At 41.8% G+C, this 26,708-nt stretch overlaps 2 protein-coding genes across 6 annotated transcripts in view; one reads left to right on the forward strand and one right to left on the reverse strand.

Moving 5' to 3' along the window:
• LOC134288495 (uncharacterized) overlaps window positions 1–26,708 on the reverse strand; it is a 674,651-nt gene that overhangs the window by 304,955 nt on the left and 342,988 nt on the right. The gene's annotated exons all lie outside the window — the stretch shown is intronic.
• LOC115265252 (phospholipid-transporting ATPase ABCA3) lies at window positions 5,189–24,486 on the forward strand. Of its 4 annotated transcripts, none has more exons than XM_029869614.2 (11): window positions 5,189–5,280; window positions 14,594–14,898; window positions 14,951–15,140; window positions 15,202–15,462; window positions 15,524–15,778; window positions 20,142–20,265; window positions 20,334–21,717; window positions 21,777–21,847; window positions 21,901–22,262; window positions 22,323–24,181; window positions 24,244–24,486. In XM_029869614.2, the coding sequence occupies exons 2-11, from the start codon at window positions 14,684–14,686 to the stop codon at window positions 24,419–24,421; spliced, it is 4,899 nt and encodes a 1,632-aa protein (XP_029725474.2). In that variant the 5' UTR covers window positions 5,189–5,280; window positions 14,594–14,683; the 3' UTR covers window positions 24,422–24,486. The 4 variants fall into 4 exon arrangements, with proteins under 4 accessions (XP_029725474.2, XP_029725473.2, XP_062709514.1 ...); XM_029869613.2 differs by having other exon boundaries at window positions 5,201–5,280; window positions 14,538–14,898; XM_062853530.1 differs by having other exon boundaries at window positions 5,202–5,280; window positions 14,491–14,898.

The raw sequence follows: 26,708 nt of genomic DNA on the forward strand, positions 1-26,708 counted from the left end.
CGCCTTGATCAACCGTATCAGTTTATCCGGGAATCCGTATTCGTGCATAATCTGCCATAGCTGTTCTCGATCGATTGTATCATACGCCGATTTGAAATCGATGAACAAGTGATGTGTGGGCACGTTGTATTCGCGGCATTTCTGCAACACCTGGCGGATGGCGAACATCTGGTCCGTTGTAGCGCGTTCACCCATAAATCCAGCCTGATATTGCCCCACGAACTCTCTTGCAATCGGTGATAGACGGCGGCATAAAATTTGAGAGAGTATCTTGTAGGCAGCGCTCAGTAGTGTGATCGCGCGGTAGTTCCCGCAATCCAACTTGTCGCCCTTTTTGTAGATGGGACACACGATACCTTCCATCCATTCCTCCGGTAATACCTCCTCCTCCCAAATCTTGGTAATGACCCAGTGTAGTGCTCTCACCAGTGCTTCTCCACCGTATTTTAGAAGCTCGCTTGGTAGTTGATCTGCTCCAGCGGCTTTGTTGTTTTTCAACCGGCTAACCTCCTCCTCAATCTCTTGAAGGTCCGGGGCCGGAAGTCTTTCGTCCTGTGCACATACTCCTAGATCTGTTACCACGCCACCTTCGGTACTTGCAACGTCGCCATTGAGGTGCTCATCGTAATGCTGCCGCCACCTCTCGACCACCTCACGCTCGCTCGTGAGAATATTCCCGTGATTATCTCGGCACATGTCGGCTTGTGGCACAAAGCCTCTGCGCGAGCGGTTCAGCTTCTCGTAGAACTTTCGTGTGTCCTTAGCGCGGTACAGCTCTTCCATCGCTTCGCGATCTCGTTCTTCCTGCTGGCGCTTCTTCATCCGGAAGACTGAGTTCTGCCTGTTCCGCGCCTGTTTGTAACGTGCCTCATTCGCTCTCGTACGGTGTTGCAGCATTCTCGCCCATGCTGCATTCTTCTCGTTTTTCAACTGTTCACATTCGCCGTCGTACCAGTCGTTTCTGTGATTCGGAGTCGCGAAGCCTAGTGCTGTAACCGAGGTACTACCTATGGCGGATCGGATGTCCCTCCAGCCATCTTCAAGTGTAGCTGCGCCAAGCTGCTCTTCCGTTGGTAGGGCCACTGCTAACTGCTGCGCGTAGTCTTGAGCCACTTCTACGTTACGAAGTTGCTCGATGTTGAGCCGCGGCGTTCGACTTCGACGCGTGGTGATAACTGTCGAAAGTTTTGAGCGCATGCATACAGCGACTAAGTAGTGATCCGAATCTATATTCGCACTGCGGTATGTGCGGACGTTGGTTATATCTGAGAAGAATTTACCGTCGATTAGAACGTGGTCGATTTGGTTTTCTGTTTGATGGTCGGGTGATCTCCAGGTGGCTTTGTGGATATCTTTGCGGGGGAAGAAGGTGCTTCGGACTACCATACCACGGGAGGCTGCAAAGTTCACGCATCGCTGGCCGTTATCATTCGATACGGCGTGCAGGCTGTTTCGCCCGATTACCGGTCTGTACATTTCCTCCCTTCCTACCTGCGCGTTCATGTCGCCGACAACGATTTTCACGTCACGCGGCGAGCAACCATCGTATGTTTGCTCTAACTGCGCGTAGAACGCTTCTTTCTCGTCATCGGGTCTCCCTTCGTGTGGGCAGTGGACGTTGATGATGCTGTAGTTGAAGAAACGGCTCTTAACTCTCAACATGCACATCCTTGCGTTGATCGGCTGCCACCCGATCACACGTTGTCGCATCTTGCCCAACACTATAAATCCTGTTCCCAGTTCATTGGTGGTGCCACAGCTTTGGTAGAAGGTAGCCGCTCGATGCCCGCTTTTCCACACTTTCTGTCCAGTCCAACAAAGTTCCTGCAACGCCACGATGTCGAAGTTGCGGGGATGTAGTTCGTCGTAGATTATCCTGTCACATCCTGCGAAACCTAGTGACTTGCAATTCCATGTTCCAAGTTTCCAATCGTAGTCCTTATTTCGTCGCGTGGGTCTTTGCCGATTGTATCGAGTCGTATTTTCTCCTATGTTATTCGCAATGGGGATTTTTACGGGTGGCTTATTGGGCCTACGCCAACACTCCTGTCTCGCCGGAGGGCCATCGTGCCAGTTCTGTTTAACGTCCCAACCAACACTGGGACGACCACGCTGATGGGGCTACCACCTTGGATCTAGCTGGGCGTGGTGCAGCGTTTCTTACTCAGCCGCTGGATGCCAGAACAGACGCTGTTTGAGCCGCACCTCCTTGGTGAACAGACACTCGGATCGTACCTCCTCAATCTAGCTGAAGTCAGAAGGACAACAGTGCCCAGGCTGCACTACCAGCTAAGCACACAACTCTTAGCTGGCGGTCTTTGTCATCGCTTGACCCGTGGAAGCATGAGGTAGGAACTTGTGAGGACCAGAGCTATATTGGATGCTCTCCTTATCGACTCACCGTTTTGCAGCCCATATTTCAACTAGGTTTTAAAACGGGTTTATTCCTACTCCTAATGCGGTTTGCAAAACCTCTCCGAGAGTGGTCCACTTAGCAGGAAGATACGCTTTAAGAGGTTATCAAGAGGTTTTGATGTATGATTCAGTTTTATTGCAAGTTTTATAAAATTGGTCATGAAGATCTCTTGTAGAGCCGAACAAAACTTAAAATGTTACTTGGGAACGGTACGCTTTTCCGTTTTAGCGAACCGCGATGTAAATTGATCCGGGTTTTCGACCACAAAAGTGGAAAACGCGTAAGTTTTTCGCGATAAACGGTAGATCAGGCGAAAGTGAGGACAATTTCACGTAATCGATCAATTTATAGAGGTAATCACGTTCAAATGTATGCGTGCCTTTTTCTGTAGATGTAGTTGTGAAACTGCAAGGAAAATATTTGCACTCTTGCCCCGGACGTTAGTTTTATCATTATTTACCCGTTTTACCCAATTCGATTGGGTAATATTTACATATGCTATTCAGTCTTTCAATCGTCGTGCACTTTTGTCTGAGGAAAAATTTGCGCTAGTGTTCGTGTGTTGAAATGTCACTTATCTCTATTACAGTGCTGTGTTGTTTGAAAGACTGCTTAAAAAAATGGTTTAAAAAAGGTGGGACGCACTAGACAAAGAAAAAAAAGTGCAGTGTGTGCTACATTTTGGCACGAAATCGTGAATAGACTGTGAAAAATGCAAAGCAGTTCCTCCCGACCGACGAAAAATATAGTTGTCTACCACCAGAAGCAACCTAAGTGCATTTTGAGAAGGTAAGCACGTATAATTTTGAGAATTTGTTTGCTTACGTCCGCGCTACTCGACGACTAGGGTGAGGGGAAGGAGGTATAAGAGAGAGAGTGGCGGCCATACTCGCTGCCATTTTGTAACCCCAGCAACTATGTCCTTAAGCCACAAGTTGACAGGGTCAAACATTCTACCAAATAGAAATCAATGCTCAAACATCTGGTTTGACTCGATCGAATTTTCATTACTGTCAAACAGATGTTTACTCTTTAGTTCGTTGGTTGCCAAATATTTGATCCAGTGTACTCCATGTCTTTCTGAGTTCACATTCTAATGCTGATACAGGGCAGTGCAACAACTAAACCGCAATAAGTAAAAACGAGCCTAAAGCCTTTTTGTGAACAAACATGTTTCGGTCGCTGTAGGACTCATCTTGATCCACCCACGGACAACAACACACTTAACAGATAGCCCGAAGATTACTCTACAGCGACCGAAACATGTTTGTTTACAAAAAGCCTTTAGGCCCTTTTCACATGTTATGCTAGAATTTGTTTATAAGCCCCAGCCCAGACAATCCAAGGCGCTGGTTACTCTACAATCAGTGAAGGTAATTGTTGGACAAAAGAGACACAAAACAAGCAACAAAGGAGGCCTGGCGATTACTCTTTTCCCAACTGATAGCAGATAAAGGCATAATTCCAATTTTTTTGTTGGGGACAAAACAGAAGCTGAATTTGTTGCGTACTTGTTAACTCGTGAATAATCGGTTATTATTGACCCAAAATCGAATCTGTTTAATGGTAAGCATTCAGCAGCGTTGCGATGTTTACCGACTCGAAGTTGCTTCTCGAAAATCGCAATGCAAGACTCAAAAATCACTAAACTCGTGGTGTACGATCTTTGTCCTATTCTGTTCAAGTTGGGACAAACCTATGTCGCATTGGGTGGATTATCGCAACAACTGTCTATAATCAATTGAACCTTTGGAAAGCATTGCTTGAACACATCTTTGCTTAACGCCCCAATATAAGTATTACCACAAATCCATAGATAAGTCCAATAGTCATTTACGAATGCGAACGAGTAAAATGCAGATATCGCCTTATCAAACTTATAATCCATCAAATACCTGAGTGTGCAACAGTGTTGTATGACTTTCAACTACTTATGAACAAAGTATGCTCAGCGACTGTGGAACGTTTGGAAGAAAGTCACAAAGGAAGATTGAGTGGAACGCAGTATACTAAGAAGATCCCTGCAAGATATGTATTGACGTCAGAAAAAGGCTTTCATCTCATGATCAGCTAATTCCGCATCTACGTTGTCACTATCTGTGCAAAGCTGCCAATCTTCTCACCTTGCCTATCTTTTTGTTAGAATTTTCTTACAGGGTGTTGTACCATTTGGGCAGCTGTACCTACTTGGGCACTTGCCGCTCTAACTAAGTCAATTTCATATCAATTGATTTCTACTTTTGTATAGAGTTAGATACTGTATGTATCTTACCGTGTTTCAAAAATTTAGTTATTAGGTATACAATTGATTAAGTTAAGTTATAGCCACAAGTGCCCAAAATAGGTACACCTGCCGAAATGGTACAATACCCTACTATCACCCATTACCGACATGACACCGTACAGCCAGCATGATAAAAAACCTTTAAGGTTCCCATTGATTTTGGTTGATAAGAACTGTGATAGGGTGATTGTGGCCATTATGATAAGTCTATGGGAGCCGATTGAAACAAAAACGTATGGGGCCATGCACAAATTACGTCACGCTTTTAAAGGGAGAGGGAGGGGGGGGGGTTTCATAACGTGACGGCCCATACAAAAAAAATTAAGGTCTCATACAAAAAATGTGACATAGTGGGAGAGGGGGGGGGGTATCAGTAGGTCGGCTCTAGAGGGGGGGGGGGCTGAAAATGGTCGATTTTTGCGAGGCATAATTTGTGTATCACCCCTATGCTTTCGTGACACATTTCAGTCAGTGTTTGCGCAAATTTCAACGAGATCGTTTTGTCGGTACCGGCATTGAAGTGAAGTAGAAGCTTTTTGGTTTTGCGTGAGAGCAAAGGGATTCAATTAGGAGAATATCGGTAAAGGTTTTTGGTGGTCAATTAGTGTCATGATTTTGAAGTGCAAAATTTGTTTAAGGGCTTGTGAAGAATGCATTCCAATCTAACAACTTTAAGAAAAAAAATGAATAATAAGTTGTGGAGAATCAAAACTCAAATAGGTTTATAATAACCAAAACTACACACTTTTTGTAACGAAAACAGTAATATTTTACAAGAGATTATAACAGCTGAGCGTGCGGTAATCATTTCGGTAATTGAAACGATTACTGAGCACTCAGTAAAGGGTGAGTCGTTAATTATTGTGCCACCCTACCTTCAACTGATTCGCAAATTGTCTACAGTTAACGAAATTAAACCATATTTTTACAGTAGTTTAGTATATGTATGTATTTCAACTTTTTGGTATAGGTTCAAATTTAGGATGCGTTTTAATGAAATTTAAGACATTTTCAATTAACGTCCTCCTTGTGGACATGTTCAGGCTCCACTTGAAACAAATAATTAAAGCTCTCAGGTTTGTTTATGCGCATCGTGCCTGGTTTTCACCCGGCTCCAAGCTTATGTTTCACTGACAACCATTCCTGAAACCTATTGACGAACATTAAGATGATCCGATAATGTATTATCATTAACTGTTCCAAGGCGCGATACCATGATTTTTGATTTTAGCATGTGATTGTACAACATCTTTTTTAGTACTGTTAACTAAATTTATTCTATATCAACCGGAATCTCACTGATAACAGCTCAATTCATTATATGTAAACAATAGACTATTAGGAGAAACTGTGCAAAATTTGGTTGATTTAGGTGAAGTAGGAAAAAAGTTACGTTAGTTTGAAAATGGCACAATAATTATCGACTCACCCTTTAGTCGCAACACTTCAATGAACTGCCAAAAATAACCGAAGCGATTGCTATGAGCCATTTTACGAAGTGACAACAATGTTGATGATGATATTGATTTTCACGGGTTATTGGACGCTACTTCCTGTCAAAATTCATTCATAAAATCGGCTCGTAAAATGGACTATAGCATGTCAACGACTCAGCATTTTTTTTTTGACAACCGTTCGGTAAAACCATACGCAAGTTTTGGGTGGATAGCTAAGCAGGCCAGTGCGTACGGGCACTTCCAAATATTGAACAAAAAACTGAAAAATTCCCTTTTCTATTTCTGGATAAGACGCGCCCACAGACATTCGAGTTTTCGAACATGTTTCAACGAGAATAAAAACTATTTAATCTACACTTAATAAAGCTGGAGCTTGGCTGGAGCATTTATTTTGCTTATAGTGAAATTTAATTACAGTTTTCTGTATGCTGTGATATAGATTTTGGAGTTCGTTTTCGACTATAGAAAAATCGGGTTTTGAAAAATATCGAATTTTGTGTTTGAATTAAATTTTGTGGTTCAAAAGTCTATGTTTTACACAAGTCTATACTTTACTGGGCTGTTCGGGCTCGTTTAAAAGTTGGCCATCAATGTTAACTTCTTTTCCCGATCAGCCTAGATAGCTGTGTAGTGTCGGTAGCGGTTGTCTCAATTGGCTAAGAATAACACTACGGACCGCCTGATCCAGTGGTAAGAGTCCATTAAACAGGTGACCCCTAATCCATGGTGTTATGCGGCTTTATGCTTACCGTGCCAAGGAATGAATGGTTAGGAGGGTCTAATAAAAACCTAACCACAAACGGAGCCTGTGGATAACTAGGGCGTCCTCCACAGTATTACGACCTTACTGCGCTAACCGAAGCAATGGTGCAGTGGACCTTGTGTTTCTCCGATATAATCAGTAGCCCTTCTTAAGTCTCAAATTTGAGGCTAAATAAGGGCGAGATTATTCATATGTTGTAAATTAGCTTACCTTACTATTTACCTATATGGGTTCGCTTAATGCGTTTTCGCCATTGGCGTTTTTAAATGGACACCGATTTTGTTGTCCTTTTTGTGTTGTGATTGTGATGAGTGTAATCCTGTCTAGTTTGGGTAGTGGCTACGGCTAGGAAACCTCAGATCAATTTTCAGCGTAAAAAGCGTGTGTAGCCCAAGTGGATCTACTTCAAAAAGTAGCTTTTGTAGGGTAATTTCTGTATAGATTACCTTATGAACCCAGTTTTGCAACTTTCATTATAAATGAATTGTCATGCCTAGAGCATGCTATATTTTAGAATAACATTACCAGAATGTTTCAACCTTTCCTTATGGATGCCTTCAAGCATGCTCTTGTTTTCAGCATCTTTTCGCTGATATTTGGCAGTATTGCTACGATGATTAAATCATCTGAAGTAGCTCAAACATTTATTTGAGATGCTTCAGTTTGATGGAATACTTAGGTAGTACAGTTCATGGATAACTTTACATAGAATTGCACCTAACCCAACTCTGCATGAGCAGAATTTGTCATGAGTTGAATGATTGACATGTGTCGGATGAGGAGTCTCCATTTGACTATCTTTTCACTTTTGAGTGTTCCTTCGCAAACTTTGCGTATTCAGGCGTCCCTGCTCAACAAACTAGGGAACCTGTACTAGTTGATTGCGACCATATTTTATGGATAACTCGCTTCCATTGCAACTCCAAGAGAGTTTCATTGTGGTTTCGTTACTACAACGCCCTTCATTGTGGTATATCATAATCATTGCTTTATTTATTTATTTTTTCTGCAGGAGAAGGGAAAAGCCCGTGGGAGTGTAGCTTGCATTCCGCCACTTCTCCCATAGGCATAAAACCTTCTCATCTAATCAATCATTTTACATAGAATCATAAAGACTTCCAGTGAGCAAAGCTCTGTGAAGGAAGTGTAGTAATTCAGCAATTATTCAACAGTAACAATTAATATAAACAATCTTTAAGTACAATATAGGCATGCAAATATAGCAGTAGCTTGTAGACAGCTGGCGGTTGGTGGCTGGCGTTAGGTGGTGGTGGTGGGCGGCGGTTGTGGGTGGCGGAGGCGTGAAACGATAGGAGCAAACAAGAAGTGGCATTAGAAGATGGCGGAGGCTCTATATCAACTGGTGGAGTCGCTGCTTGAGTGCCTTACGCACAAAAGATTTGTAGTGTTGGAGATTTTGGGCGTTTTTACAGTTTTCGGGCAGGGCATTGTAAAGTTTACTTCCAAAATAAGTGAATTTTTTCTTCCCAAATTCTGTGTTCGGTCTGAACAAGGAGATATGATTCGCCTGTCGCGATGCACGAGATTGTTGGTTTCTTCGAAGAATCGTATTGTGGTGTGTTGTTGTCCCTTTGATGATCTTTTGCATTTGTACCAAAACCTGATATTCGTGTAGGGCTGTTATTGGCAGCAATGAATCATTCACATTGGAGTAGAGGTTGACCGTTGGATATAAAAAGGGTTTGCGTAGCACTATCTTCAGGCATCGATTTTGCAGAACTTGTAGTTCACGTAGATTTGCCTTACTAGCTGAGCCCCAAACTGCTGTTAAGTATTGCAGTTTAGAGTGGACTAGAGCAAAATAAATTTGCTTTAAACATGTTTGAGGCATAAAGCTGGAAATCTTTCGCAGTATTCCACATATGGAGCTGACCTTTGTCTTCAGTTTTTTAATATGCGATCCCCAGCTCATTGTGCAGTCCAGAGTTAGACCCAAAAACTCGTGTTCATCTACCTCATCCAGATTATGCCCGCAGATAATAATCGGTTGATGTGCGGGAATGCTACGTCGTGGAGAATGAATCAGCATATATTTGGTTTTTGCTAAATTGAGAGACAGCACGTTCTCTCCGAAGAAGTCCCGAAGCAATTCGAGATCTGTTTTGATTTGATTCAAAATGACATTGCAATCAGTTCCTCGATAAAAGACTACAGTGTCGTCAGCAAAAAGCCGCAGTTTTCCATGAAGGTTCAGCCCAGCGACGTCGTTAACAAACAGCAGGAATAATATGGGGCCTAGATTGCTTCCTTGTGGAACACCAGTAGTAACAGGACGAAGAGGGCTTTTAAATTCTGCTATTGATACGTACTGATGACGATCAGAAAGATAGCTTTTCAGCAAATCGTTAGCTAAACCTCTTATTCCATATGATTCCAATTTCCGTAGCAGCAGTACATGGTCCACAGTATCAAAGGCCTTTTTCAAGTCTATGAACAACGCTCCGACTATCTGCTTGTTATCTAGTGCATCATATATTTCTTCTACAAATTCATGACATGCGGTGAGCGTACTAGATCCTTGCCGAAAACCATATTGTTGACCATAAACCAACTGATGCTTTTCCGAAAACTCCATGATTCGACAAACAAGCAATTTTTCCAGTACCTTGACAATGTGGAAATAGGCCGATAGTTGTTCATATCCTTGGGATCACCAGACTTGAATACCGGTGTTACACGCGCAATTTTAAGGCAATCGGGAAATTGACCAGTGACGATGATTTCATTAAAGGTGTCCATAAGCAGCGACGCGAAGAATCCATGATGATTTTTAATGAATGATACTGGTATGCCATCAGGTCCTGTTGCCTTCCTTGAGTCCAGTTGTTTAATCAATAATATGATCTCATTTGTTGTTGCAGGTTTCAAGAATATCGTTGACTGTAGCGATCCTAGAGTCCCAAATCGGTTGATGTTTCGGCTAGACATTATCGTGGAAGAAAGATTGGGTCCAACTGCGCAGAAATGGTCGTTGAAGCTGACACTGACTTGCTGAGGATCCGTTATCAATTGTCCCTGGTTTCGGATGGCAGTGGGGTTACCAACATTTCTCTGGTTACCAATCACGTTCTTGATGAGCTTCCAGGCTGATTTATTGTTGTTTCCATTTAACAGTCTCTCATAGTATTCACGCTTTGCTTTTGCTTTTTTTTCTTGAAGTTTTTTGGAAACGTGTGCGAGAAGTGCTGCAGTGTGATTGTCGTTCGGGTTGTTGCGCTTCTTTTTAAGAATTTTATCTTTGATCCTAATCAACTTCCATAAGTCTAGTGTCATCCAAGGACAAGACCCTTTCAGTTTTACACGCTGTGTTACAGTTCTTGTGCAATCATTTAGGATTTCATTGTAGGTACTAATTACATAGTTTAGCCTCTCATTTGCAGACACATTATGCGGTAGATTAGCGATTGATTGTGTGAACAACTGATTTAATCGAGAATGGTCTGTAATTCGCTTTTGCAAAGTATTCTCCGAGGTATGGCATTTCATATTGATTGTAGAGCAGATCAAACAATGGTCACTCATACCAGTGAATATAGTTTCATTGACAATAGTCTCGGTCATAGATTTTGAGCAGACAATGTGGTCTAATATGTTATTGCTGCTTGGCCTAGTTACAGCTGTGTTAGTTGGCATCATGTTGTACGTTTTCAGCAATCGAAGATATTCCCCTACAATATTATTGTTGACAATGTTCAATGGAATATTGAAGTCGCCAACTAGAATGCTTTTATCGCCTGCATTCGCGGAGGATAGCATGCCTTCTATTTGGTGCAAAAAACGCCTAACGTCAAAACTGGGAGGTCTATAGACTGCGTGCAGGTTTACAGCCTTGCCTTGAGATAGGAGACGGCAGTGTATGTGATGAGAACCTTCTATGACGACGTTACTGCATATTTCCATGTTCAGTTCATTACGGATAAATACAGCGAGGCCTCCATGCGACTCTTCCCTGCACGAAAATATACCTTTGTATCCATTAATCTCGTACAAACATACGCGTTCCGGTTTAAGCCACGTTTCGCCCAAAACTAGCAGATCCACTTGTTCCCCATATCTTTCAAGTGTCTGTTTTATGTCATCAAACTTATTTAGTTCATTCATGCCTCGCACATTAAGTTGAAGGACTCGAAACGCCGACTTAGGGTTCACTACATGTTTATTGCTAATCCAATCTTCAATACATAGATATTCTTTATTTACACAATACATTTTACATAAAACAACTGGTGCTATCACAAAAGTGTTGAGAAAAAAAAACTACGTAAAACGTTCTAACGTTTCGTGGATGGCCCTGCAGGTGATGACGGACTGGCTGAACCTCCTGACGAGAAAGACCGAAGCCTTTTCATTCCGCTTCTACCCAGTTTCTCCAAATCTGCGTGATTACGAACTACCTCAATTTTCGAGTTTTCACAACGTTTTGCAAGCACGGCTCCATTTCGGCCAGGCCATATAAATTTCCACTCCGACAGTTCCTTTTGTTCCCGCGTTTCGGTAAGCAAGCGCATTCCATAGGGAGTCAGCTCATCGCGTAAGACAATCCTCCTTGCTGGACCTGACAGAGCAGGATCGATGGTCGATGATAGCAACTGTCCATGACTTCTCTTTTTGGCAAAAAGATCCTCCTTATACCGAGCTTCCTTAAAGCAAACTTTGATTGGAGCCCGTTTGTTCTCGTTTGTTGCAGTGTTTTTACTAACAAGACGACGAGCCTCAAGCACAGCATCAACTGGTAACTGGCATCCTAGAGAAGCAGCAATTGAATGAACGATTTTCACCGTGTTTTCTCCGTTTGATGAAGGCACCCCGACAATCACTGCATTGTTAGAGATTGCAGCACGGTTTACGCGATCTAGTTCCTCCTCCAGATAATCCACACGACCTTTGAGCAGTTTCTGCTCCTCAGTGAGAGACCCTATACTGGATTTTAAGGCACCATGTTCTGCTTTCAACGACTTGACTTCCAACAGTAAGGTGTCCAATTTTTCAGACAGGAAATTCTGGAACTTCTCCACCTCACCAACTGTGCGTTTGACGGAGTCTATCTCAGTCCTGCCTTCACGTACCTCAGCCAATATCGTCTGCAATTCGTTCATTACTCTCGAATCGTTATTAGAATTCGTGGTGGTTCGCTGGTGGAAGTCATGGCATTCTAGGGAGCAGAAGTAGACTTGTTCGCGTAATTTACGAATTGCATTGCCAATAATATTTTTGCACTTAAAGTGCTCTGATTTATGGCAATACACGCACTCGATGACCTTTTTAGCATCTTTCTCTTCCTTCTCGCATTTCACACAGATAATCGCATCGTGCGACATATCGCACAATCGCACTTTCAGGTACACACCATGCAGCAGCCGCAACAATAGCAATCAGAACAGAAGGCTTATCCGAATCGCTTCATACATGCACGACAAAGTGACTGAATTGAACCACACGTAATTGACCGATATTCTCGAAATATGTTGTTCAAATCGCTGATTTCCTACGTATACCTGTAGACCTTGCCTATACCTCGGTGATGCAGCAGGTTGGTTGAATTTAGATCACCTCTATCCGAATAAAAATAGATAAATTTTTGTGTGCACCGAAGATGTGTTTTGATCACGTCGCAGTGTTGCCAGCCAAACTTTGAAAGCCATGCTTTGAAAGAAGCTTGTCCTGCTGCGGTCTGTGTGGACCGCAAGAGGTATTCCTGAATGGAACTCTGATCTGTTCAAGTTCAAAATATCTTCGGATAAACCAGTCTTTTGTATAGCTACAAACCTCTAGCTTCTGCTTCGGGGATTGTAGCTATAGAATCGATTTATTGGGCACTAAAAAGCTCTGCTTACATCAAATCTCCAGGAGCAAATGGGGTTTGCCCTATGTTTCTCCTAATGGATTTGAGTATTTCAAACATGTTTTGAGCTCTTGTAGTTTTCTATTGGGTATTTTCATGGCGTGAAATTACTCCATAGTTTTATCCCGAAAGGGTGCGTGCGTTGTATAAAGAAGGAAAAAGTTCCAGATTTATCTGGTTATCTCGTTCTTTCTGAACTGCTTGAAACGCATTGTCGATTATCACATCTGTGATGTTCGTCTGGCTAACATGCCTATTCATATGAACTCACATGCTTCCCAATTTGGGATGTTACACAAAGTTGTATACGTTTTAAAGAAAACACTCGCTCAAACGTAGTTTTTGCTTGGGTGATTTCTTGAATATTGAGGATGCTTTCGATGACGTGCCTTTCAATGTCACATTGAAAGTCGCATGACGTCACAAGCTACCTCGAATGAGCTATAGGCTCTCTTTACGCTTTTGCGTTTTACAGTGTCCTTTTCAGGGCACTGATTAAACTCATTGTGGTATGGGCTATGAGCTCTCGTTGCGCTTATGCGTTTCATTTCCTCTTCTAGGGCACCCCTTCCTATTTCATCACCTTTCTCTTTCCTAATCCCATTCCATCCCTTGTCCCATTCTCCCTCAGGTAAATGATGAAATAGGCTTATATGTATGGTGATGGCACAAATGTGGGGGGGTATTGACATAAGAGAAAATCGAAATTTGTGTCAGCCTAACAGGGGACTGTTATGGTCTTCTTCGTTTTCTTACCCCACATTAAAATTATGCTGCTGTGTTGAAAGATAGGTTGTCAGCTTGAGCCGCTGTTATGCTGGCTACGAAAACATTGCATTGGTGGGATAGGGATGCCAATTCCTTGTCAAATAACGACTGGTCCGTAAAAATGTCAAGATTGCTGACTGATCAGTAACAATTTTTACTGAACTTTTTCATTACAGGAGAGAAATTGGATGTGCTGAGCATATATGATATATCAGCAACATATTTTGCCGTAGACAGCAGTCGTCAGCAGTATTTGTTGCAGTATTCAGTAGAGGCTCGAGAAAAATACCTTGTATTCAGCAATTTTGAAATTTTGACGAATATGTTCGCAAAAAAAAAGTACCGACTTAGGGATTAAGTGTGTATCTCCTTATACACATCTACAACCCTGTCGTAACGGAAGATAGCAGCATAAATTCCACATCTGATCGTTATTACAATAGAAACCAGACTATACTCATCCACTTAGTCCCGATCCCGAGTCCACGAACCCCTACCTTCGTACCATCTCGGTTCCGTCTCAAAATTTTCACCCTCTCTTTCACACCAATACGATTCTCCGCGAGCTACGGCGGCACCGAATACCGAATGAGTGTACTCTTGGTTGCGCTCTCTCACTTTCAACCGAATTCAACTTTCGTTCAGTTCTCGTTCTTTATCACCGTTTACATGCTGGTTCATTTTGGGGTGTTCAATATCTAAAGTGTAATTTTCAATATACACATAATATAATATAATGATTTTTCTTATCAATCCAACCCTAACAACTATACAATCTCTACATTTTTTTTTTCTTGGTGTTACACATTCATTATCTAAGGCTTCTTCTGAATATAGCATGTGTAGTATTTTTTTATTAAATTATTTTAAAATTCATATTCAAAAATTTCATGGTTGCAGACTAACATAAGAATCTAAAGAGTGCATTTTTCATTCAAGTATTTTGGCAAACATTGTTACTTTTTCGAGGCGATTCTCACACGCAGAAATAGTTCGAAGCAACTTATCAACCGATAATGACTCATGGTTTTCCATGAAGCAGTTCAACGCAATTCACCGACAAGGTGAAGACAACAACAACGACGTCGACGGGCACGACCGTTGAAACGAGAAAATCCACCCCAATATCGAAATGACATCCAACGGGCAAAAGTTCCTCCTGCTTATGGAGAAAAACTGGATCATCCAGAAGCGACACTATCTGCAGACGCTGTTCGAAATTCTCATTCCGGTACTGTGCTGTTCGATTTTGCTGCTAGTTCGCGGTCTTGTTGATCCTGAATACGTTGATAAGACCACTGTTTTCGATCCTTTACCTACGGATTCAATCATCAATCGGTTTCCAGTGTACGTAAACATAGATTTAGTGGTGATTCGTTGAAACTTACATGCATTACTGTATCAATGGCGAACGAGTTGATCACCGGCTGGCCTACTCTCCGCAGAATGTTCTATTGGATCGTATTATGGCCGATGTCTCTGAAGCGTTGAACATATCAGTAGTCGGTTACCCGAATGCTCAGGCCATGGAGTCCACCCTCATGAGCCAAAACCTGCTGGCTGGTGTTGAGTTCGGTGATTCCCTATCGGTATTGTACCCATTCGGCTTAGCATACATTCGCTTATAATCAACCTTCGTGGCAATTCCAGGACGCAACCAGCCTTCCGGAACAGCTCAGCTTCGCGTTACGCTTCCCGTCAGAACTCCGGTACTTGGTCGGCTTGATCTCGTACTGGGAAACTCACCTGCTCATGGAGCCGTTCACGCCTCGTCTACGCAATCCCTACTCGGATGATGGAGGAACTCCTAGCTATTACAATGAGAACTTCCTCTCCATTCAAACGGCAGTTTCCAAAGCCATCATCCGGGCACGTAGTCCCGCCGCCGATATGCCCCAGGTGTTCATTCAGGTAAGCCCCGTCCGGATCGACTTTTAACACCCCCAAACTCTAACCACGAGTTCTTCAACAGCGCTTTCCTTATCCGCCCTACCACGATGACCCGTTCCTGCAAACCATGGAGCAGCTGCTGTCCATGGTTATCCTGTTGTCGTTTTTCTACACCTGTATCGTGATGGTGAAGCATATTGCCATCGAGAAGGAACGCCAGCTCAAGGAAGCGATGAAGATCATGGGTCTGCCGAACTGGCTGCACTGGGCAGCGTGGTTCGTCAAAAACATTCTACTGCTGGTGATTGCCATATCGCTGATTACGTTGCTGCTTTGTGTGAGTATGGAGTTTTGTAATTTATTGCCCCACTGCGATTGGGTTATTTGTGAGTCAGTTTTATGAAGATTTAAGGTTCCAACCTGGGGCGGGACAGGACAGCTCACGGGTACAATCCCTCTTATTCTTTTTATTAGTGCTCATTAGTATGGGACACGCTTTTATGGGAAAAAAAACCTCGCTCCAGTCGACTTTTTTGATTCCAATTAGGTCCCATATGAACTGTGAATAATTTCAGCGCAATCGGTGAAACTATAATTTAGCGCAAGTGGTTCAAAGTTTGCATAGGATTTATTATGGGAAAAGTTACACTTTCAAACAAAAAATCCCATAGGTCGCCCTTGTCTCCTTAATTCAAATCAATCAAAGCTTCTTGTAGAAAAATCATTTATGAAACTTTCCTTCGAAGCCCGCAAAACAATTGGATGCTTGTGGAAAAAGTTATTGATTTATTATCGATATTTGTGATCCAACGAACGGCTTTTTGTTGTTTTATTAGCAGCTGCTGCCGTTGTTCCATGGGGTGGCGGGAGGCATCACCACCCCCAGAAACAGCAGCAGCCAAGGCAACAGCTACAGTGCTGCTAATAAAACAAAACGAAAAGCCGTTCGTTGCATCACAAATCGATAATAAATCAATAACTTTTTCCACAAGCATCCAATTGTTTTGCGGTCTTCGAAGGAAAGTTTCATAAAAGATTTTTCTACAAGAAGCGCTGATTGATTTGAATTAAGGAGACAAGGGGCGACTTCGGGGATTTTTATCTTTAAGTATAACTTTTCCAATAGTAAATCCTGTGAAAACTTTAAACCGCTTGCGCTAAATTATAGTTTCACCGATTGCGCTGAAATTTTGCACAGTTCATATGGGACGTGATTGAAATAAAAAAAAAGTCGCCTGTAGCGGGAATTTGATGTTTGTCTCATACTAGTGCTCATACGGGGGTTGCTCTAGTGTTGCCAACAATTTTCATATGCAAATCAATCAAAACTTGTTGGGAAGTTCTACTTAGCATTCTACTTCTACTTCTACTTCTTCTCGGTTGCATCCCTCACACAGGCTTCTATCCCTTGCCGGCAAACTTTCGGATTCTTCGAGAATTGGAGAAAATTCTGGTGGAACATCTAATTAATACAAATGCCAAAGGAGCTTTCGAAGAATACCCGAAAATTCTTTTGGTGGGGTCTCCAGTTAACCTAGTGGTTAAGGCGACGGATCGCCAATTCGGAGACGAAGGGTTCGATTCCCGTTACGGTCGGGAACTCTCGACTCCCTGGGCATAGTGTATCATTGTGCTTGCCTCCCAATATACTAATTCATGCAATGGCTGGCAAAGAAAGCCCTCTAATTAAAAAACTGTGGAAGTGCACAAAGAACACTAAGTTGGAGAGAGGCAGGCCAAGTCCCAGTGGGAACGTAGAGCCATACTGAAGAAGAAGAAGAAGAAGAAGAAGAAGAAGAAGAAGAAGAAGAAGAAGAAGAAGAAGAAGAAGAAGAAGAAGAAGAAGAAGAAGAAGAAGAAGAAGAAGAAGAAGAAGAACTTCTGGTGGATGTTCTGCAAGATCTCCTGGTAAATTTTACAGAGCAAATCTTGGATGGATTTTAAGAGGAACTTCTTGAGGAATGCTATAAGATTTTTAATTGCATGTTAGAGAGCCCTTCAATAGATATTTAACTTTGGAGTTGTAGAAAGAATAGGTACTTAGTCGAGCCGTGGCAAGCAAAGTTTCAGCGGGAACGCCAAGAAAATGAAGGAGGCATTATTTCTGGCGCATAACCAACGCCTTTGTGATTTTGTACAGCAATAAGAATAATCAGCCCAAGTCTGGTTAATTTTTTACAATCTATGAGTAGCGCTTGGTAGCTTAAGGTGATTATAGAACGAAGTCATACTTTGAATTTTCAAAAGCACAAATCTGAATAACCAAATGTCGCACAGTGCTGAAAAGTTGATCGATTGGTCAGTCGCTGGTGGTGTCTTTGTTAAAGAGGCTTTCAGCCGAGCGCTGGTTCACCTCTCTTCTCAAAATTATGAACAGATCAAAAGAAATAAGTATGTATGTCCGATTGTTCGCAGTCTTAATTATGACAATTGTACATTCTTATTTTTTTAAACTTGTTGATCGTTCTGGAGAAAAAAGCTTTCTAAGTTGTGTAATATTCAATTTCTATATGTATATATTATATTTTTTTTTAAATTTATATCACAATATTTTTCAATTATTTGGTGGAGAAACTTTGGAAGATTCTTTGACAAATCTCTCTCGACAATTGGCGAAGGGAAAAGATTAACGGGTTTTACCATTACAGTACATACGCGTATTCCTCAAAAAAAATTATTTCGATTCTGCTGGGCAACTCTGTATAAATGCCTATGAACATATTTTCAATATTGGAACTCCTAAGAATAACATTAAACTTTCAAGTAATTTGTAAGAATAACTTTAAGCTATTTGCGAAAAATTAACTGATGATGTGCGTTGTGGAGTTCCACAGCCGGGCGGTTAGCGTCACGAAGCTAATGATCGCGCAATATTCTATGGAGTGAGGATTCAATTCCCGATATTTTTGAGGTCCAAATCAAAACTCAAACTTTTTAATGACTAATATGCAATACCAGGGTATTTTTTCTCGGCAAGAAATCCAAAAATCCATGACATCATTTGAAAATTGCGTTAAGAATTCCTCTCCTAATATGGTATGCATCTGACTAGAAATTTATCCATAGACAGTACATAGTCTTTCTGAAAACCTTTTGTACTGTGTGTTTTCGTAGTTTCGTTGGTTAAAGCACTTTTCTAATAAATATGAAGTCATGGGTTCGAATCCCACCAGAACACGATGTTTATTCAAATGTTAATTTCACAATGTATCAATTACTCCTCAAATCGCTATGACTTCCGATTACAAGTTATCCAGTACATCTATTAAAACTCTATTTTTTTTCTCATTGATCACAATAGAATCTTCGGACATTCTTTTGAGAATTCTTCCCGTAATTCTCCTGAGGAATGAACTTCCAGTGAAAGTTCTGTGATGAATGGCTATAAAAGCCCAATTAGAATCTTGCTGAACAAGTTTTTAATAACTTTTTTTAATTATTATTCCAAAACAATTAAAAATTACATATATTCAGCCATTCTTCTCCTTTCTTCTTTTTTTACTTAACCCTTACAGGATGAGGACATCATTTTTGAATACTTTTACTCGTACCTTTCAACAACAGCGGTGGATATTCAAAATCAAAACGGTTTTATCAAGGGGATAAGTTGTGCTATCATATGGAGGTTATGTTATGATAGACCATTTTGAAAATATAGCTGCACACCTCTGGTTTTTCACTCGATTTCGGGTAGTATTTCTATGAAAGTGCTATATTTCAATGAAAATTGCACAAAGTTCCATGTTTGGGTGGTAGCTGTTAGGTAGAAATGATTTATGTACTTTCACAGCAGTAACATATAGGGTATGTGTGCCATCAGTAATCTCATGCTCCCATTTTCATCCTATTCGAAAACAAGCGATTACGGCACCGATTGACTCCGTTCTTTTTGTTTTCATGGGTGCTCACTTCCAGGCTTGGCCGCACTGAGCGCATGAAAATTCTGCTCTTTTGATTTACACTATCAAAACTAGCATATTTATGCAATCTTTTTATCTTACCTGATAGAAGGATGTTGAAATATCTCAAATATCATTTCGAACTGTTAAAAAACCGCACCGCAGTGCCGCACTGAGGGTGCGAAGAGAATTTCACCCGGGTGAATTCACCCCAGTGAATTTCTCTTTGCGCGCTCAGTGTGGCACTGGGGTGCGATTTTTTGACAGTTCGAAATGACATTTCGAATATTTGAACATCCTTGTATCAGGTAAGATAGAAAGATTGCATAAATACGATGATTTTGGTGGTGTAAATCAAAAGAGCAGAATTTTCATGCGCTCAGTGCGGACAAGCCTACTCACTTCTAACAAAAAATACAAAAATAAGAAACAAAACAAACAGCGCTTCAATCCTTTGTTTTTCGTAGGATGAAAATGGGAGCCACATGCTTAATAAGGGAACCAATACCCTATCTCCAGGTTATCCAAAACGCCCAGAAGTTTTAAACTTTGTCTACTCTATACACATTATTTTCTTTACTTCTCATCCACTAGCCTACCCTCCAACGACGATATTATTAAAAATGTTTGCTGAATTTTAGGAGTTCACTAAATCACAATATTTTAACTTATGCTATTTCTGGCAGATTACTGTAGTTTTAAAATAATTCCAACCACCATTTAACTCAATCTTTTAAATTATCTCCGGTTTCTCGAATGGGACTAAATATCTTACTATATGTAACCTGTTTAATCATGCAGGTCTCCATCAACGGCACCGCCGTTTTTGAGTACTCTGACTGGACCGCAGTATGGTTCTTCCTGTTTGTCTACAGCATCGCTATCATTTGCTTCTGCTTCATGATGAGTGTATTCTTCAAAAAAGGTATTTCTCAACCCAACTTCCAGCAAAAAGATCTCAACTGTAATTCTCCTTTCGTTACTTTACCCCAGCCAACATCACATCCGGCATCGCAGGCCTCATGTGGTTCGTGTTCGTCATTCCGTACAACGTGACTGCGCAGAACTACGACGGAATGAGCACCGGCAGTAAGGTCGGGCTGAGTTTGTTCTTCAACAGTGGGATGTCGTTTGCAATGACGAGTACCCTTCGCATGGAAGCCAACCAGGTGGGAATGCGCTGGAGCAGCTTGTTTACGCCGGCCACGATCGACGATGGATTCAGCGTGGGAACAGCCTTCATCATGCTTCTGGTGGATGCTGTGATCTACTTGGCTATCGCTTTGTACGTGGAACAGGTCATGCCGGGTAAATTTGGAGTGGCTAAACCGTGGAACTTCTTCGCCAAGAAGCAGTTCTGGACCAAGAAGGCACCTACGGTGGAGGATGTTCCTCGGAGAGTACTTGAAAGGGAAAATTCGAGGTACTTCGAGGCTGAACCTAACTCAACAAATGTAGGTATTCAAACGGTCAACTTGCGTAAAGTATTCAGCGGAAACAAGGTGGCGGTTGAAGGCTTGAACGTAAAGATGTACGAAGATCAGATCACAGTCTTGCTTGGCCACAACGGAGCAGGAAAAACCACCACAATGTCCATGCTCACAGGAATGTTTTCGCCCACTTCCGGATCTGCGTATCTCAATGGGCATGACATTCGAACAGATATAAAAGGCGTACGACACTCTATGGGGCTGTGTCCTCAGCATAACGTACTGTTTGATGAGATGACCGTCTCAGAGCATCTGAGATTCTTCGGTAGATTGAAAGGTGTGCCGAAGGAAGCTCTCGACGATGAAATTGACAGGTATCTGCAGATGTTGGAGCTGTCGGACAAGAAAAACGCACAGTCACGAACACTTTCTGGTGGTATGAAACGTAAGCTGTCAGTAGGGATCGCACTTTGCGGCGGCTCTAAAGTCGTTCTGCTGGACGAACCGACCTCAGGAATGGATCCCTCAGCACGTAGAGCTCTGTGGGATTTGCTCCAGAAGGAGAAGAAGAACCGGACAATGCTGCTGTCAACGCACTTCATGGACGAAGCGGATGTTCTGGGTGATCGTATCGCGATCATGGCAGACGGAGTCTTGAAGACTGTTGGATCTCCGTTCTTCCTGAAGAAGACTTTCGGTGTTGGATATCGACTGATTTGCGTGAAGGGGCCATCTTGTGACAAGGGACTGTTGTGTCAGATCTTGAGGAACTACATTCCGGATGTACGAGTCGAAACCGATATTGGATCGGAGTTGTCATTTGTATTGAAGGACAGCCACATCGAAGTGTTTCAAAAAATGCTGGAAGGATTAGAGCATCGGATGGACGAATGTGGCATCACCAGCTATGGAATCTCCCGGACTACGATGGAAGAGGTTTTTTTGAAGTAGGTATCCAATGATGACTGTAAACTCTGTAAACTTATTTTTGCGTATTTTATTCTAGGGCTGGCAGTGACACATTGCTTGAATCAGAATATTCAAACGGTACTTCTGTTGAGACCATCAACGAAAACTGTAAGATTTTTCAAATGTACCGCAGTCCAGCTTTGTAATTGCAATCGTTTCAGATTCTTTTTACAACGCGAACCTCTTAACAGGAAATGAACTGTTATTCAGCCAAATGAAGGGTCAATTCTTAAAGAAGATTCTATCTTCGCTTCGTTCCTGGCTTTCGTTACTTATTCAGAATGGAATTGTTATTCTCTTCGTTATAATAACATTTGCGTTTACCCAAAGTGGCTCAAGCAGCCAGGATTTACCACCGTTAAAAATAACTCTGGGTTCCTACAGAGACACTATGACGGTATTGGAAGGCGATTCTACAGCTGATACCAGAGTACAAGCCTATCAGAATATATTCCAGGACATAGGTGGATCGCATCGGGTGCTGAACGTTCCTAATTCGGTACCAGAGTTCATTCTAGAAAAAGTAAGTAATATCAATACCAACAAACAAATAGATTCATTTCAACTGACTTTCTCATTTCAGTCCTTGGTAGACCTTTCCGAAGTTAACATACGCTACCTAGTGGGAGCCACCCTCAACGATACAGCTTACACCGCCTGGTTCAACAACAAAGGCTACCACACAGCTCCGTTATCGTTGTCATTGCTCTACAACGCCATCGTGACTTCCGTATGTCCAAGTTGTGAAATCACCGTTATCAACAAACCTCTCCCATTTCGACAAGACACCTCAGGCTCGATTGCATTCGACAACGGATTTCTGCTAGCCTTCGACACCGGTATTGCAATGGCTTTCGTCGGTGCTTTCCTCATTCAGTTCTACATCCGCGAAAGAACCTCTCGTGCCAAACTCCTTCAATACGTCAGTGGAACCAACATCACTCTCTACTGGAGCGTCGCCTTCATCTGGGACTACCTCATGTTTCTTGTAACCGCCCTACTGTACATCGCAACGCTGGCCATCTTCCAGGTAGAAGGCCTGTCCTCCTTCGCAGAACTTGGCCGTGTATTTCTCCTGTTGATGCTTTTCGGCGTGGCGTTTCTCCCAACCAATTACCTTCTGTCGTTCCTGTTCTCCGTGCCGGCCATCGCTTTCGTAGTTGTTCTTCTGATCAACATCGTTTCCGGGCTGATATTCTTTTTCCTCGTCCTCCTTCTCAAGGCGGCTGATATGATGTCCATTGGCAATGCCTTCGAATGGATCTTCATGCTCTGTCCGAGCTTTGCACTTACGCACGGCCTGAACAACATGAACCAAATCATCAGTAACGATGCATCTTGCCGAAAGCTCTGCGAACTTGACAGCGAATGCACAATAGAGAACATGTGTCAGATTGACTCCACCTGTTGCATTCCGGATATTATTTCGTTCGATGAACTAGGAATCAACCGCAACCTGCTGTTTCTTGCCTTTGTCGGAGTATCGTCATTTTTGGTGATCTTGGCAATGGAACACCGATTGATCCATAGAATCATCAACAGTGTGTACAAACGCAAGTATCCATTGACACCCGCACCCGCAAATGAAGACTCGGACGTTACAGCAGAGAAGAAACGCGTGCAAGCAATGTCTCCCATCGAGCGTAACCAGTACAACTTGGTCATGAAAGACCTTACAAAATACTACAAGAAACTCGCTGCGGTGAACAACCTCTCGGTGGCGATCGATCGTTCGGAGTGTTTCGGGCTTTTGGGAATCAACGGTGCTGGCAAGACCACTACGTTCAAGATGATGACCGGCGACGAGAGTTTCTCGTCCGGAGAGGCTTGGGTCAACGGCTTCAGCTTAACAAGCGACATGACCTCCGTCTACCGGAATATTGGCTACTGCCCTCAGTTCGATGCCTTGCTAGACGATCTGACAGGACGGGAAACGCTGAAGATATACGCACTGCTGCGAGGAGTTCGACGCGAGGAAGTTGGCAATGTATCACTGACACTGGCCGAGGACCTGAACTTCCTGAAGCATATCGACAAGAAAATCAAACAATACAGTGGAGGAAACAAACGGAAACTGAGTACGGCTTTGTCCTTGATGGGCAACCCATCGGTGGTGTACCTGGATGAACCGACGACTGGAATGGATCCGGGAGCGAAGCGCCAAGTCTGGGACATGATCTGCAAGGTGCGGAGTTCAGGAAAAGCGATCGTTCTGACGTCGCACAGCATGGAGGAGTGCGAAGCGTTGTGCACTCGGCTGGCGATCATGGTCAACGGGGAGTTCAAGTGTTTGGGTTCAACGCAGCATTTGAAGAACAAGTTCTCCAAGGGGTTCTTGTTGACCATCAAGGTGAACAAGTCGGAGGATGCTCAGGAACAGGACAGAAGAGTTTGCGAGGTGAAGGCATTTGTGATGAGTCAGTTCAGTGGGGCGATATTGAAGTAAGTTTCACAGTTTAGAAGATCATTAGTTTACTGACTAACAACTTGTCTTTCAATTTCAGAGAGGAATACCAGGATTCGCTGAGCTTCCACGTGCCTCAAACCGATCTCAAGTGGTCGGCGATGTTTGGATTGATGGAGTCCAACAAGGATCGGTTGAGTATCGAAGATTACGCACTAGGGCAGACCTCGTTAGAGCAAGTGTTCCTGTTCTTCACCAAGTATCAGAAAGAGCTCTGAAAATATGCACGGGCATGATGTCATCGCAAGTAAAATGTCTTGTTATTCAAGCTGACAAAATACGAGCTTTATAACAATCGCCATATCACTGCCCTGAATAAGGTTTTCTACGAAATCCCACCCTTGGATTTCTCCATCCAGTTGCCTTTCTCCATTGGAGGATCCAATGCTTTAATTCCGTTTAGTTCTTCGTTTGGAATTTGGCACCCAAATTCGTATTTGATATCCAAATATTTGTCAAACGTTGTCGTCGATCAATCGCGAATTTCCTCATAATATACCTACAATGAAATTTAATTCTTCTTCCACTTCTCACGTTGCTGCGACACAATATGCTTATCCGTTTTCTCCACAGTGAGCAAATATTTGCCAACTGCATTTTATAATATAGTGCGATAAGGCCGTACATATACATGAATTAAAAAAGAGTTCTATTCATGAAAACATAATTCCAATCGGATGAGCAAGCATTATATATTCTTGTCGTACCAAGCTTCGCTTGTGCTTCCGGCAATACTCTTAATGTTCAATTTCACGCTAATTTATTTGAGATGTACCTACAGTCGAACCTCCATGAGTCGATGTTCCTTGACTCGATATCGACTCATGGAGGTATTTTTTTCCATACTGAAAAATAATTTCTGGGTTACTATGATGGTCCCCTCAAAAAGCTTCCCAAAGGATTTTTGTTCCACTTTTCGATATTTCCTTGAGTCGATGGTCCCTTCAATATCGACTCATGGAGGTTTTACTGTAGTTGAAATCCACGGAAGAACTTCAGAGGATATTTCCGTTACGGGGTTTTGGTGTTAGTCCAGAAAGAATTTTTACGGCTTTCTTAGAAAATAATCAAAAATTTCAAAATAATCTAGTTGGGCAATTTCAAACATATTTTGTAGGGAAATTTCAATATTTTTACCAAAAATTTAAATAATTAAAAATGAAAATAAATCTATATCCATAGTTCAAGACCAAGACGTTAGGCAAGAAGGTCGTCGTTGTGATTGTGTTGTTCATTAATGGTACTATTTTAATTTCTGTAGTCGCTTACTTTCGATTCTATCTACCATATGTTTTATTGCTTTTGTTACTTCTTCTTTCTATTAGAAGTTTAAATTTAAGATGGCGTCTGTTTAATGGTGTTTCAGGCTCCATGAAATCTGAGTTTATTTGTTATGGATAAGATGTCTGGAGCCTAAAAATGGTGACCAGAATATCCAAGATTGTGGACCAAAATCCAAGATGGTGGCTGAAAATTCAATGCGACGGCTATTCAATGGTGTTTTAGGGTCCACAACCATACAATAAGGGTATATTTGGTAAAGGTCGGACTCGATTATATGGGGTTTTAATCATCCATCAATTATTTATGATGTTTTGTATTTTTGTATTAGTCAACATGTCACTAAATAGTAACAGTAAAAACTATTAGTAACATTAAGCATGCAAAAATGGGTTTAATTCTATGGAAGGATTGTGCATGGCAGCGTAAGTAATCAGATCCAGATGATCTGGATATCAAACTCGCCATCTTATAATCAGCGATACAAAGCCTTATCTACTGGACAGTTAGCAGACCCTACCCAAAGTGGACAAGTGTCAAACTACCCGCGCAAAGGCGGATAACTAAGTGATATCACTTTGATAATCTACAGGGGATAGACAAAATGATCGGGACAGGCAAAATTTTCACTTTTCTAAAGGTGTTCAACTAGCTGTAACTTTTCGAAAAGTGCATCAAATATTCTCAAATTTTTACTGTAAGTTCATTAACTAGATGTGTATCAGTGGCCCAAAATTAGAAAAGATCGGGCCATTCTCCATGAAGTTATAAAGATTCTTGAAAAAGGTAAAATTATCCGATAGCCAACTTTGAGCTGTTATATCTTCGGATTCAATGAACCGATTGAAATGAAATTTTGACCTTTTATAACTTATATAATGAGCTATGAAATTGACTTAACTTAATATTTTTAACACGGAAGAAAATTATAACGATTAGATAATTTTTTCCAATAAAACACCAAGTTTTCCAAAATAGCAACATCGTTTAAAAATTCAAGATGCAAATTATAGTTCATTTAATTTCCCTCTAATTGACTTATATATAAACGTGTTTTAAAGCAAAGTAACAACATAGCCACCAATAAATTTAAAAAAAATATAGATTGCATATTAAAAATGGACCAATTTACTAAAAAGTCGTGAAAAAATTAAAATCGCTATAACTTTGTCTCTTGTTAAAAATTTCAAGTTAAGTCAAATGTTTTCCAGAGTTTATTATATA

This window comes from Aedes albopictus, chromosome 2 (genome assembly GCF_035046485.1).
Source record: "Aedes albopictus strain Foshan chromosome 2, AalbF5, whole genome shotgun sequence".
NCBI lineage: Eukaryota > Metazoa > Arthropoda > Insecta > Diptera > Culicidae > Aedes > Aedes albopictus.

Excerpts from the sequence above, each read along its gene's own strand:
- LOC115265252 (XM_029869614.2), top strand. The coding sequence starts at position 14,684 with ATGACATCCAACGGGCAAAAGTTCCTCCTGCTTATGGAGAAAAACTGG. Across the intron at positions 15,779-20,141 it reads TGATTACGTTGCTGCTTTGT|GTCTCCATCAACGGCACCGC; the intron begins GTGAGTATGGAG and ends TTAATCATGCAG. Across the intron at positions 22,263-22,322 it reads CAGAGTTCATTCTAGAAAAA|TCCTTGGTAGACCTTTCCGA; the intron begins GTAAGTAATATC and ends TTCTCATTTCAG.